Source organism: Podarcis erhardii (assembly GCF_964252035.2).
Source record: "Podarcis erhardii genome assembly, chromosome: 3".
Taxonomy (NCBI): domain Eukaryota; kingdom Metazoa; phylum Chordata; class Lepidosauria; order Squamata; family Lacertidae; genus Podarcis; species Podarcis erhardii.
The window spans coordinates 26,081,760-26,094,565 of record NC_138507.1 but is presented as its reverse complement, the minus strand read 5'-3'; the positions used below and the strand labels follow the sequence as shown (position 1 = coordinate 26,094,565).

Sequence of the window (12,806 nt, the reverse complement as noted above, 5' to 3'; positions counted from 1 at the left end):
GCTATTATGTTAAATACTTGCTTATCTTCTAAGCTGATTAAAACTTGTTTGATTAATAAATGCTCCCACTTCTTTGCTCATTAGTTTATTGGAAACAGTTCCAAGGAGTGATCCTTTATTTTGACAATGAATATTTCTCTGGTTAATCGTGGCCTTTATTGCCTCTGTTGTGTAATCAAGTGTTTTCTTTGCTTGATGTTCCCCTGATGCAGTGTTTGCCTCCTTTATTAATTTGGTCGTTTAGATGCATCTTATTTTCCCTTTCAATTGAAGGGAAGGAATTTTTAGGATCCAATGGACCTCCATTCCCCCAGCTGAAAATAAGCCTAAACCCAGGTAACTCCCATTCCTCATATCCACCCCTCTTTCATTCTTCTCTTCCTTTCCCAATTTAAACTGTAAATTCCTCAGAGCCAGAGCACCATGTGAATCTATGGCAACACTGTTCCTACTATTGCTTGGTATGACTATATTGGATCCTATATTCTTTTGAAATGCTGTTTGTGAAGTAGAATCTGAATAAATTCACTAGGCATTTAATTACTTAGTGAACTAAGGTGAAAAGCTTCTTGCAACACACCAAGTGGCAGCAGGGGGCAGGGTAGGAATCTGTCAGTTTTTGTTTCTCCCCATTTCTCGTTTCCCCATTCTTAAGTTCTCTACATTTTTAAAAGTCCTCTTGAAAGCTCACCAGCATTTTTGTGTGGATTTCTCCTAATATACATACTTCTGGATGCAATCTTTCCTCAAATACACATTTCTGCAAAGCAATTTCCCCTCATGCAATTCATTTTGTATGTTATTACCCCTTCATTTACGTATTTTAATGTATTTATGTCCTTACTATGTTCCTTTTTAAGTGACATCAAACATGCCTCATGTCTTCTTGTTCATGCAACCGATAACTCTTACTGTAGTGTATTTACATGAAGCCATTTCCTTTGCACAGTACCATGCCAGAAGGAAAGTTCAGCTTGTCTATTGCAAGGGGAAAATACAGGGGCATAATTTTGTACCTGAAAGTTTTCCCTTCTGTGGTTCATTGCAGTTCTTTGGGCAAATTGCGTTAGAGATGGTGCATTGGAGCCGAAACATAGATGCCTTCTTCTCCCCACCCTCAATGATCCTGACCCAAATAAGCCCCTCCCTTGGACACTTCTTTTTTTCTAGAAAAGAAAAATAGTTGCGTGTCGAGGTCCCCAAGACACCCCCCAATAAAACACAAGTGACACATTATTTTTGTTTTAGGTTTTTGGCATAATTTTGGCCACTACTTTATTAAATTACAAGCAATGTGAGTGGTTGCTTAGGCATTAGTTGCGACTATCTGACCCCGCATGGGGATAGTCTGACATTCACATGCCCCGCGAAGTCAGAAAAGGGTAAAACACCCGGGGAGAGAGACGGGACTGGGAACCATGCCTCACCTCTCCCCAGAATGCTCCCAGGGGCTCTTGCGTGGCCCTAGCCCCTTGACAGGGTTCGGACAAAAGCATGGCAAGCCCCTGGGTTCCTTTAATGGAAAATCCTTGCAGCACAGCACTTTTGGAGGGGCAGGCACAACCAAATCCATACCCCTCCACCCAGTGGCGTAGCGTGGGGGGTGCAAGGGGTGCCGGCCGCACCGGGCGCAACATCTGGGGGGGCGCACTCGCCGCCTCCAGAGTCGCCGAAGAGCCTCGGGGCTCAGCTCCTTTGGGAGGAGGGGTCGGGCTGGGCGACCAGGGGGAGCAGCAGGCGCCAGCAAGGAGGTCCGGAGCCGGAGCCTGGCCAGGATCGCGCGCAGGACGGGGCGCAAGAGGGAGGGGAGAGTCGAGCCTGTCCCCCCCGCGAGGACTGCTGCGAAGAGGCGGGAGGGAGAGGAGGCCCCTTGGGAGGAGCGGGCAGGTGCTGGGGCGGCAGCGCCGGGCGGGGGCCGAGGGGTGGGCGCCCCCCTGCGCGGGCATCGCCGCGCCGCCGCCGCGGGCTTGGCTGGGCCGCCGGCCGAGGGGAAGCACCAAACAAGGCCAGGATCCAGGCCCGCCCCGCTCTCCTTATTTGGCGCCCGGTTCCGGCTCCCGGGTGGCCTCCTCCCACCCGCTCTCGCTACCAGTGGAAAGAGAGATGGAGGCGCAGCGGAACCCGCAGCCTTTGCAGGCGCCGCCTGGCCGGGGGAGGGGAGCGCGGAGGAGCCCCGCGGGGCCTGGGCCCGGCCAGCCGAGCCTCCCGAATTGCGCCCCGCAGCCAGGATCTTGTGGCGAGGAAGGAGCCCAGTCTGCGCCCTCCTTCCCCACAGAGCTGCAGAGGGAAATCAAGGTTCTCCTGCTAGTTTCTCTTCTTCTCTTCCCCACACTGCGTTGCAACCGTGCCCCCAGTGGCGGCAGGTTAGGGGTTAGGGGCGCAAATTACTTGCCTTGCCCCGGGTTATGGGGCGCAAATTACTTGCCTTGCCCCGGGTGCTGACAACCCACGCTACGCTGCTGCCTCCACCAACCAATTCCCAAACCAATGTCTAACCGCAACCTTTCAAGTTGTGATGATTTGCTACGCAGTAGGCAAAAACCAAATGGCACCAGCCAATCAACCAAATGGACAAAATCCCTACCAGGCCCCTGCCCCCAAAGCAGACGACCCCATGACAGGCATAGCAAGGTCAAGCAAACAGCCTAAAATAGGGAGGGAGGGCGGGTGATCCGAAGTAAGCAGCGAAAAGAGGAAGCTCAACGCTGTGTGCAGGGCATTTAAAGACTAGGGCTGTCAATCAAAAAATGGCAACATATAATACTCCCCAGCAACAGCCTGCCCTCTGCTAATGGTGGCCAAACTCTTTCCCGCCCAGCAACAGCAGGGTGTCTTGCTAGCCCTCACCGCAACACGTGCTCTCCATGAAGGAGAACACGCTATGTGGCGTTCCAATCACAGAACTACTGTGAAACATCATCCTACATAGACCCCAAATCCTATGTGATCTGTAAGAGTAACACCAATGCTTGCAACAATCGTATGTGCTCCTTTATAATACCTAGGAGACATCATCAATGCTCCCAAAAATGTGCTTTGAGAAATCACAGGACGAAAATGAACTAGGTTCCTTCTTGGTAGTTCACCTCATTTCCCAGCGCTAACTCAGAAGAAAAGCTCTGCCGGATAAGATTAAATGAATTTAAAGACTTCGATGCACATGGAAAGGAGTATCAGGCTGTATTTTCAACCTGCATACCTTCATCTGAATACCTGAACAGAGCCCCAATACATATGCGGGGCTCTGTCCACACAACTGTCATTGAGAACACAAAGTTACCAATTGTGCAGACCGGAGATGGGCAATCTGTGGCCCTCCAGATGTTGCTGGACTTCTAACTCATCCCTGTCAGGGGCTGATGGGAGTTGGAGCCTGACAATATGTGGAAGGCTACAGGTTCCTCATTCTGGGCAAGTACTGCTGTATGCAAGAGGACCTTTGCAGACAGTCACATGATCTATGGATCCTAGGGCAGTACCTTGCCTAAACTAGTGACCTTCTAGGTGCCTTCTGCCTCCTCCTTTGGCAGGAAGATAACAACCCACCTCGGTTATTTGATGAAGTCTATCAATAAAGAAATACTTCTAGAACAGGATTCTAGCTCTGCTAAAAAGTACCCACCTGAACTTAGCTTTTCACATTGAAGAGTTAGAGAGCAGATCCTCTGCTTAAAATTAGAGGCAGTATATTCACAGGATGTTTCATCCTGAATCATTAGAAGAAAATATTTTCAGCTATTTAATTGTATTTATCACCAAGGCTATTTTAAATAAAATATAATTACGACGCTGACTTTTTTTTTTATTAATTACTGCAGAGGCCATCAAATAGCTACCAGCTATTAAAATCTCTCTCTGAATTGTAATTATCATACTCAAGAGGGTCCTTCTATTTTGAGAAAAGAAATCCGTTGCTCGGAGGGATGTTTCTTATTCTCAATCCTTAAGAAAGGAACGTAAATAAATCGAGGTTGAAAAACAAACCCTAAAACACAAATTGTTCAAAGGGGCAGATAATCCATTTAATTGCATTGGGCACATTTAATAGAACTGGCTAGTTCCTTGTGATTTGAATCATATGTTTTAATGCTTATAAATAAATAAATAAACAAATAAATAAATAAATAAATAGCATTATTTGTTAATAAGGTAAGTTGCCTTGGGACAGTTGCAGCTTTGAAAAGTGGCTTATGTCACATCCACACCAAACATTTAAAGCAGTCTTGTACCAATTTAACAGTCATAAGTTTCTCCAAATCAGGCATCCCCAAACTCGGCCCTCCAGATGTTTTGGGACTACAACCCCCATCATCCCTTGCTAACAGGACCTGTGGTCAGGGATGATGGGAACTGTAGTCCCAAAACAACTGGATGGCCTTGTTTGGGGATGCCTGCTCCAAGTAATCCCAGGAACTATAGTTTGTGAAGGGTGCTGGGAATTGTAGCTCTATGAGGGTTAAACAACAGTTCCGAGGATTCTGTTATAAACAAATAAATTGTCACCACATCTGATGGATGGGTGTTCATAGAACAATAGAAGCATAGAATTGGAGAGTTGGAAGGGACACATCTAGTCATCTAGTTCAGCGTCATGTAGTTCAGACACCCCCAAACAGCAGACGGCAAACATACAAATGGTCATCTGTCATGTGCAATACAGGTGATTGGACTAGATCAGGCATCCCCAAACTCAGCCCTCCAGATGTTTTGGGACTACAATTCCCATCATCCCAGACCACTGGTCCTGTTAGCTAGGGATGATGGGAGTTGTAGTCCCAAAACATCTGGAGGGCTGAGTTTGGGGATGCCTGATCTAGTCCAATCACCTGTATTGCACATGACAGATGACCATTTGTATGTTTGCCGTCTGCTGTCCTTAATTCTGTGGCTCTTCATCTTCAGAGCTCATCTCCTCTGTCCTGAAAACGTAGTTCAAATCCACCAGCTCCTTCCTCAAGCAATGTTCCATCATGCTTTGCTCAGATGAGTGTCTGATGTAGCATTGGCTCAGCTTTCAGGTTCAGAGGAGAGAGAGAAAACTGCTTCTGCCTGCTTGTTCACTCTTATTATCATATCAAAAACCTTCCCCCTTGAGGATTTTAGCAAGACACAAAGGAGCCAGCGTGGGGCTAATTTCCCTCCCAAGAACTGGAGAGTTGGAACGGAGGTCAAAGGCCATCCAACTCCCTGCACAGCACAGAAAAGCCACTACAACATCATCCCTGATAGGTGGCTATCTAACTTCTGCTTAGAAACTTCCCACAAAAAAGAGACCACCACCTTCTAGGACAGTCCCTTCCACTTTGAAACACCTTGTAACCATCAATAAGTTATTTGCATCTTAACTGGGACTGCATTAAAAGAATCCATCTTTTAATTAGTGTACCAAGTGTCTTTCAGGACACTAGCCAAAACTAGCTTGACTTAAGATACAAAGGATTCTTGTGAACTTCCTGTGGCGCAATTGCTCCATAAAGTTTCATAATTACACATTCCTATACACTTTCCATTCCAAAGTTAGGTTCATCTAACTTTCTCTGCCTTTGTTTTAGAAGCTGTGTTTCGTATTAAAAGCAGCCAGAATTTGCAGTCGATATTATTATGCCGACGACAGTCATAATACACAACTGAGAATGGTCACGTGCATTTCGGCCCCCCCACCCGACAGGATAGCACACTGCCTATGAAGGAGAGAAAAACACCTCCCAAAATGTTTTAGAAAAATCTTTCTGGATGCTCCTGTTGGACAGGTGGCGGCACAATGAGAAGCTTCTTTTGTTAGCTATGCTAGCCTTGGAGTCAAGTCTTCCTTGTGCAAAGTAGGGGGCATATAAGCTATAGATATATGACCACCAGCAACAGCTTTTGTAATTTTCTTGCACAGTGCAGTTGCTACATTTTACACAGCGGAAGCCCACACCCATCAGACTTCATATGAGCCTATTTAAATGGACAGTAATTTTGTAATACTCAATCTTGCAACATACTGAAGGTAGGAGAATAATCCATGCAGTGATTCCTTAAATGAGTGATATTCATGTATGTGCTACCTGCTTTGAAAGGAATCCATGCAGCTATTTCTTAAATGAGTGATATTCATTTATGTACTACCTGCTTTGAAAGGAATGGGACAACCTATATGTGCAGGAGATCCTTATATGCATGCGGGAAATAATTTATAGTTTATGGTGCAATTAGACGTGATATTTCTTATAAAAATCAACAACACCTAAATGTACGGGTTAAGTACTTAATTCGTTTCGGAGGTCCGATCTTAACCTGAAACTGTTCTTAACCTGAAGCACCACTTTAGCTAATGGGGCCTCCTGCTGCCGCTGCGCTGCCGGAGCACGATTTCTGTTCTCATCCTGAAGCAAAGTTCTTAACCTGAGGTACTATTTCTGGGTTAGCGGAGTCTGTAACCTGAAGTGTATGTAACCTGAAGCGTATTTAACCCAAGGTGCCACTGTAGTATAATAATAATAATAATAATAATAATAATAATAATAATAATAATAATAATAATAATAATAATCTGGCATAGACTCCTCCCTAAGCCATCTGGCATAGAAATTTTTTTTTACCAGCAATAAACATTCTCAATATACTTACAAAAAAGTACTGTATAAAACAACTGTTTAAAAATTGGAAAGGGGAAACAACAGTAGATTCTCAAAATGCATAGGCAATCAAAGTTTCCAGGCAATTTTAAAACCTAAGATGAAAGGAAGAAAGACAAATATCAGGAGGGCGAGGGTGCCACACCTGACACCAGCAGAGGCACCATCAATTGTTGACTGACATCCCTGTGGAAGGAACCTCAAACAGTGAGTTTTGCCTGACTGCAAAGAGCCCTCAGGGTGAGCTTCCAGGAGCGAGTCTTGTGTATTACTGTAGCCAACTATAACCTAGGAAAAATTTTTCCCATCTGTTTTAAATAAATGTTTGTTTGCTACTTTTTGAAGGGTGAAAAGGGCAACACATTGGCTTGGAAGAATGCCCATTTTCCAGCTCTATAATTTCACATCGTCCACTGATGGGGGAAACAAGTACAAAACAAAACAATCTTTAGATATTCTGAAACTGTACCGTTAACAGGATGCAGTTCTGTAGCTCATTTCCCAAGTGGAGCGTTTGACGTGGTACTTTCATCTGCCAGAATGTATGCTATAGAAGAGCATGATGATATTCCACAGGAAGAAGTAAGTCCAGGATAATAAAAAATATCTCTCTATGGAGCCCTCTTATTTGAAGAAGCAGCAAAACAAAACCTAGCCAGGATAGCTCTTTCCTTGACAATTCTTATTCTGCAAAATACCCTCGGTGGCATTTCAAAAACATGGCCAGAGAAGCACATTACAAATAAGTACTTATTTACCTATTTGCAAGAAGCTTGCCAGATAACATCACCTTAATTCCACAAACGCCTTTAGCTCAATCAAATGAATGAAACAAAGATCTAGATCAGAAATGTCAGAGTAACTCCAAGTGTGAGAGTTTGCATTTTTGTCTGGTCCATCCCTGCTGGCACAGTGAAACCTAGGTCTGAGCAAAATGTTCTTAAGAAGAATTCAGTTTCAACTAAAAGTAAACTAAACAAACTAAATGGCTCAGTCCATAAGGCTACAGCTCAAGTCATCCCTGACCACTTGCCATAGGAAGGAGGACCTCATATTGACCACCACTACATCATGTTCTTTGCTTCTTCAACAGTTAATTCCAGTTCATATGAACATAAGAAGACACCTGCTGCATCAGGCCAAAGGCCCATTAGTTTAAAATCCTGTTCTCACTGTGGCCAACCAGATGCTTACGAGAGAAGAACCCCCCAAGCAGGACCCGACTTGTGATTCCCAGGTGGTACATATTGAAAGACTCCTTGAATTTGTCTAATCCTCTTTCAAAGCCTCCTTGAATTTGTCTTTTTTTTTTTATAAAAATTTTTATTGGGTTTTCAGCTTTTTCAGACAAACACACACATATAAAACAAACACAAAACAAAACATCTATAATTTCATAGTCTTACATTCATTACCTTCTTTCAGTGACTTCCCCACACCCCCCTACCCACCTTCCAATTTCATTAAGTATCTCAGCAAGTTATTTGTTCATTTCTCTTAAATATTGTTCATATCTTTCTTAAAATTTATCATTTTTCCATTTTTACTTATCATATCCCATTATATACATTGAATCCTTTCTCTAAGGTCGGCCTAATTTCTCTCCCACAAATTCCTCGGTCTTTATATTAAACCAAAAATCATATATTGAACCAAAAATCATAATATTTCAGTTCTAGATCCCAGAGTCTTACCACCCTACACTCCCCTCCCTCCCCTACCCCGGTTTTTGCCCCTTCCCATATTTTTAACCCGGATTTCTCACATCGGAGGCCCTTAGGCCCCAATTAGTCTCTTTCCACCAATTTTGTTTATAGTCCTTTTTGTTGGTCTTCTCTTCTCGGAGGAATTCTGTCCCCAGTTCCTCATATTTTCCTCCTTCCAAATCAAACAGAAACAGTTTCTGTCCAGGATCAACAAATCTCCCCTGTTGCAGCTTAAAGAATAAGTCCTCATCAAACTTGTTCATTCTTTTATAGCTCGATATTCCAGTTATTCCAGGGACTTCCATCTTTCTTTGCAGATTTGTAATCCTTTGGTTGTCTTCTTCATTTCTTTTGTTCCCATAAGTTACAGACTTTTGATTACTCTCTTCCTCCTGAACTCCCTCTTCTCCTTCTTCTTTTTCCCCCAGTTCTAAAGTTATCCCTTCTTCTGCAGCTGCAGGTTCTTTTTCCATCCGGTTAATTCCATCAACAGAGTTGCTTAGTTTAAGATTGAAGGTCATCAATTGTTCACTCATAGCCGAGCTCTGTTCTTGCAGAGCTCCCACCAAAAAAAACATTTTTTTTATCTCTGCCAGTAATTTTCCTTCAGCCGCCATTGCAATGTCTTTAGTTCCCTCCAGGGGGATTTCCATCATGGTTCTTTTCCAACAGTCCGTTACTTTGTTGTTCAAAATTAGTTTGTTTCCAGTGAATTTAATGTAACACTTTTAATCCAAAAATATATTTGTAGCACAGTTCCAGGTTTTAACTATCCGTTTGACAGCTCTTTTGACAGCTGTCAAACTCCTTATTCTTTCTCTCGGGTTCACACACAGGGCGCTGCCCGGGTTCGGGGGGGGGGGTCAGCCAGAGAAAACAAAAGAAAAAAACCTCTGAAATTCCCCTCTCTTCACTCCAGCACAATTAACTTTTTAATCCAATTTATGAAAGCTTTTTCTTTAAACACCACAGTTTTTCCGACTTAGTGTTCCTCTCCTTACTTTAAGTCTTTTGGTGGGGGGGGGAGTGTGGACTTCCTTTTTGACACGTCCCCCGATCGTACTCGAATTCAGGAATAAAAACTTTTAGTGCCAAAATTTCCTTCTACTCACGGGTTGCTTTTTTCAGTCCCAATTTCAGGAAGAAAGACGGCGCTCTACGGTCATGGCTCGTGGCTTCGCTCCGCCGAGGTAGCGCTGAACTCTCAGCACCACGCCGCTCCCCAGTCCACTCCGCAGCCTTTAAAAAGGCTCTTCGCGGGTCGGGGAGGGCGCTTGAGGTGCCCACCGAGTTACCAGGTCCACAAGCTTCCGCGCTTGCGGTTTTTAAGGGTCCCCGTGTCGCCGGCACGGCAAGACCCGTCCTCGACGGAGCCGATTCCCTCCGGGGCTCGGAGGGAATCCGCCATTACCCGTTCGCGCTATCCCGGAAGTCCCTCCTTGAATTTGTCTAGTGGCCATCACCTCCTCTTGTGGAAGCAAATTCCACACAGATTGCTGATGGCTCGCTGCACAGCTTTTAAGATTTCGCAGAGTGATTTTGGATTGGGAGGGAAAACTAGTCCATGCTCCTGTTAGGTGCAATGGGATAAGAGATGGAGAAGCAACTGCCACCTTCCTACCACTGTTCCCAATAGAAATCCAGAACTGTAGAAGAAACTTTGCTTGTAGGTTGTAAAGGCTGGGTCCCCAACTGCTATGCCAGATCTGTTGGGTATGTTCACATTCTTCGCAAGGGCCCGTAGTATGTCCAGGGTAGGTTTCTTGTCCTTGTCCATCCTAAGCAGTATCAGGTTTCTGTTGGTTCTGAAATAGCTATATAAATGGGAGTCTCAGTAGGTGCACCTCCTCGTTCAAAGGGATTATAATTTGGCCTTTAAATTTAGGCACTATTTTGTGGTGTTCTTGACTTGCATTGTACAGAAAGGGAAATTTAAAACGTAAAAGTAAGAATTTTAATTAACGGGAAAGACTTCATGTCAAAACAAACAATGACTAGCAGGAATGAATAATCTGGCAATGGGGAGGCTTGCTATAGTGAAGGCACTGTAAGGGGACTGTTAAGCCAGCGAAGGAGTAACCGAACAGTGAATTCTTTGCTTAAGAGCTTTTGTATTCTTCAGGGGAAGGTGCTAATGGGTAGAAAGTATCTTCCAAAGGTGCCTTCTGCTTTTCAAGCAGTGTTTTCCAGGAGAAGGAGGAGAAGGAGGAAAAAATCTCCCACAGAACAGCAAATTATTGCATTCATTAATTCTAGGGATCATATTGCTTTTGCCAAACACACGCTTTCAAGGATAGAAAGCCCATACTAAAAACATGCAGCAGAATTACAGACTCATATATATTCTCACATATATCCTCAGAGAAGCGCCATATAGCTCAGGGGTAGAGTACCATACTTTTCCGTGCCTAACACCCCCCCCTGTGTATAATATGCCCCCTATTTTGGGGGATAAAAAAATTAAGAAAATGGGGGGAGATTGCCTAGAGTTGTTGAGCTTTTGGGGGGGGGGTTGCCGAAAAACACTCACTTGCCAGACCTACGCTAACACTCGTGAGTGTCGCAACAGCCTGTCTGTCCCCTCGCTGGTAGAAGCAGCCAATTGCCCGCCCAATTACTGCAGCAACAGCCAATCAACACCACCCCTTGATGCAGCCACCAATAACACACTGCTGACAATCTCCGGCTCATGGCATCAACCAATCCCACGTCCTCCCTATGCACTATCCATGTTTAAGGTAAAGGTAAAGGGACCCCTGACCATTAGGTCCAGTCGTGGCCGACTCTGGGGTTGCGGTGCTCATCTCACTTTATTGGCCAAGGGAGCCGGCGTACAGCTTCCAGGTCATGTGGCCAGCATGACTAAGCTGATTCTAGTGAACCAGAGCAGCACACGGAAATGCTGTTTACCTTCCCGCCGGAGCGGTACCTATTTATCTACTTGCACTTTTATGTGCTTTTGAACTGCTAGGTTGGCAGAAGCTGGGACTAAACAATGGGAGCTCACGCCGTTGCGGGGATTTGAACCACCAAACTTCTGATCAGCAAGTCCTAGGCTCTGTGGTTTAATCCACAGCGCCACCCGTGTCCCTATCCATGTATAAGACGCTCCCTATTTTGAACATAATTTTAGAGTATAAAAACCTAGTCTTATACAAGGAAAAGTATGGTATGTGCTTTCCATGCAGAATGTCTCATGTTCAATCCCTGGCATCTCCAGGCATTGCTGTGAAAGACTCATGCGCAAAACACTGGAAAGTCACTGGCCCACAGTCACTCTAAAAAAAAAAAAAAATGAAAAAAATTTTTCCCCCTGAAATCTTGGAGGCCTATTGCCACTCGGTGTATACAATAGTGACTTCATTATTGGGTATGTTCCTATGGAATAGCGTACCTGTAATGCTAACTTATTGTGACCAATAAAAACTAATTGAAAAAGGAACTCAAAATTAGTGAATTTTGATAACACTCTGAAAATCAGTTCATCCCCAGTGAAATAATAGCTTTCTAGATTTTGTGTTTCGCTGTCTTTGCCTTCATAGGAAAATTTAAACTGAATGACACCTTTAAAACAGAGAATTATTTGTTTCTACTTTCCTTACTGGAATGAAAAACTTGATGCAGAAGACCCTAGTAATCCCCGCCCCATTCTGATAAAACTCTTGGCTTAGCAACAAAATATAAACATGGCCTTATTTATTCTCTCATATTTTAACTACCTTTATCGACCATTATATTTTAAAGAAAACAAACCGAAAGGATACCTGTATTGGAAAACATGGACTCCTGTTTTCACAGGTCTGTTGGCAGTCTGCTTCTCCCAGAAAGGAAGGTCGATTTACACTCTGTGGCGTAAATGCAAGGTCATGACTGATGTATTGCCCCCACACAGTGATCATATCAGAATGTTGCTCATCTTCAGTAACAGCCTCATTAGATACCTCAATAATGTTTCTTGTCACTTCACGCACCTAGAGAAAAAGAGTTAACTGAGTTGGCACATGAGACACTATTTACTTTTCATTCAATAGCCAAAGGGGGTGAAAGCAACTAAGAACTGGCCACTTAAAATAACACAAGTCACAAAGTTGTTCTATTTTAAAAACATATTTCAGTTTTATTAAATTGTTAAACATGAACAACTTCACACACACACACACACACACACACACACACACCCTCTCTCTTGGCAAAGTTGTTTTGAGGCAGGGATAGGGAAACTGTGGCTCTCTGGATTGTTGGAAACCAATCAGCCTCAGTCAGCCTAGTCAACAGTGTGGAATGATGGGAGTTATAGTTCAGTAACATCTGAAGAGCCATAGGTTTCTCAGTCCTGCTCTAAGCGGTAAACAAGAAGCCATAGGTGCCAACTCCCTGGGGCCCTGGGTGCCCAAGCACCCACAAATTCCCCATGAAGGGGCCAGGCATCCACAAATTTCACTGCCAGGGCCACACACGCTGCATGACACCCACAGCCCTA

At 44.2% G+C, this 12,806-nt stretch overlaps 1 protein-coding gene across 5 annotated transcripts in view; it reads right to left on the bottom strand.

The window, feature by feature from the left end:
• Positions 1-12,806, bottom strand: part of TPO (thyroid peroxidase) — a 114,310-nt gene that overhangs the window by 50,392 nt on the left and 51,112 nt on the right. For all 5 annotated transcript variants that reach the window (XM_081856919.1, XM_081856918.1, XM_081856920.1 and 2 more), the window contains exon 7: positions 12,091-12,297. In XM_081856919.1, the coding sequence (XP_081713045.1) occupies positions 12,091-12,297 (207 nt within the window). The remainder of the gene's footprint in view (positions 1-12,090; positions 12,298-12,806) is intronic.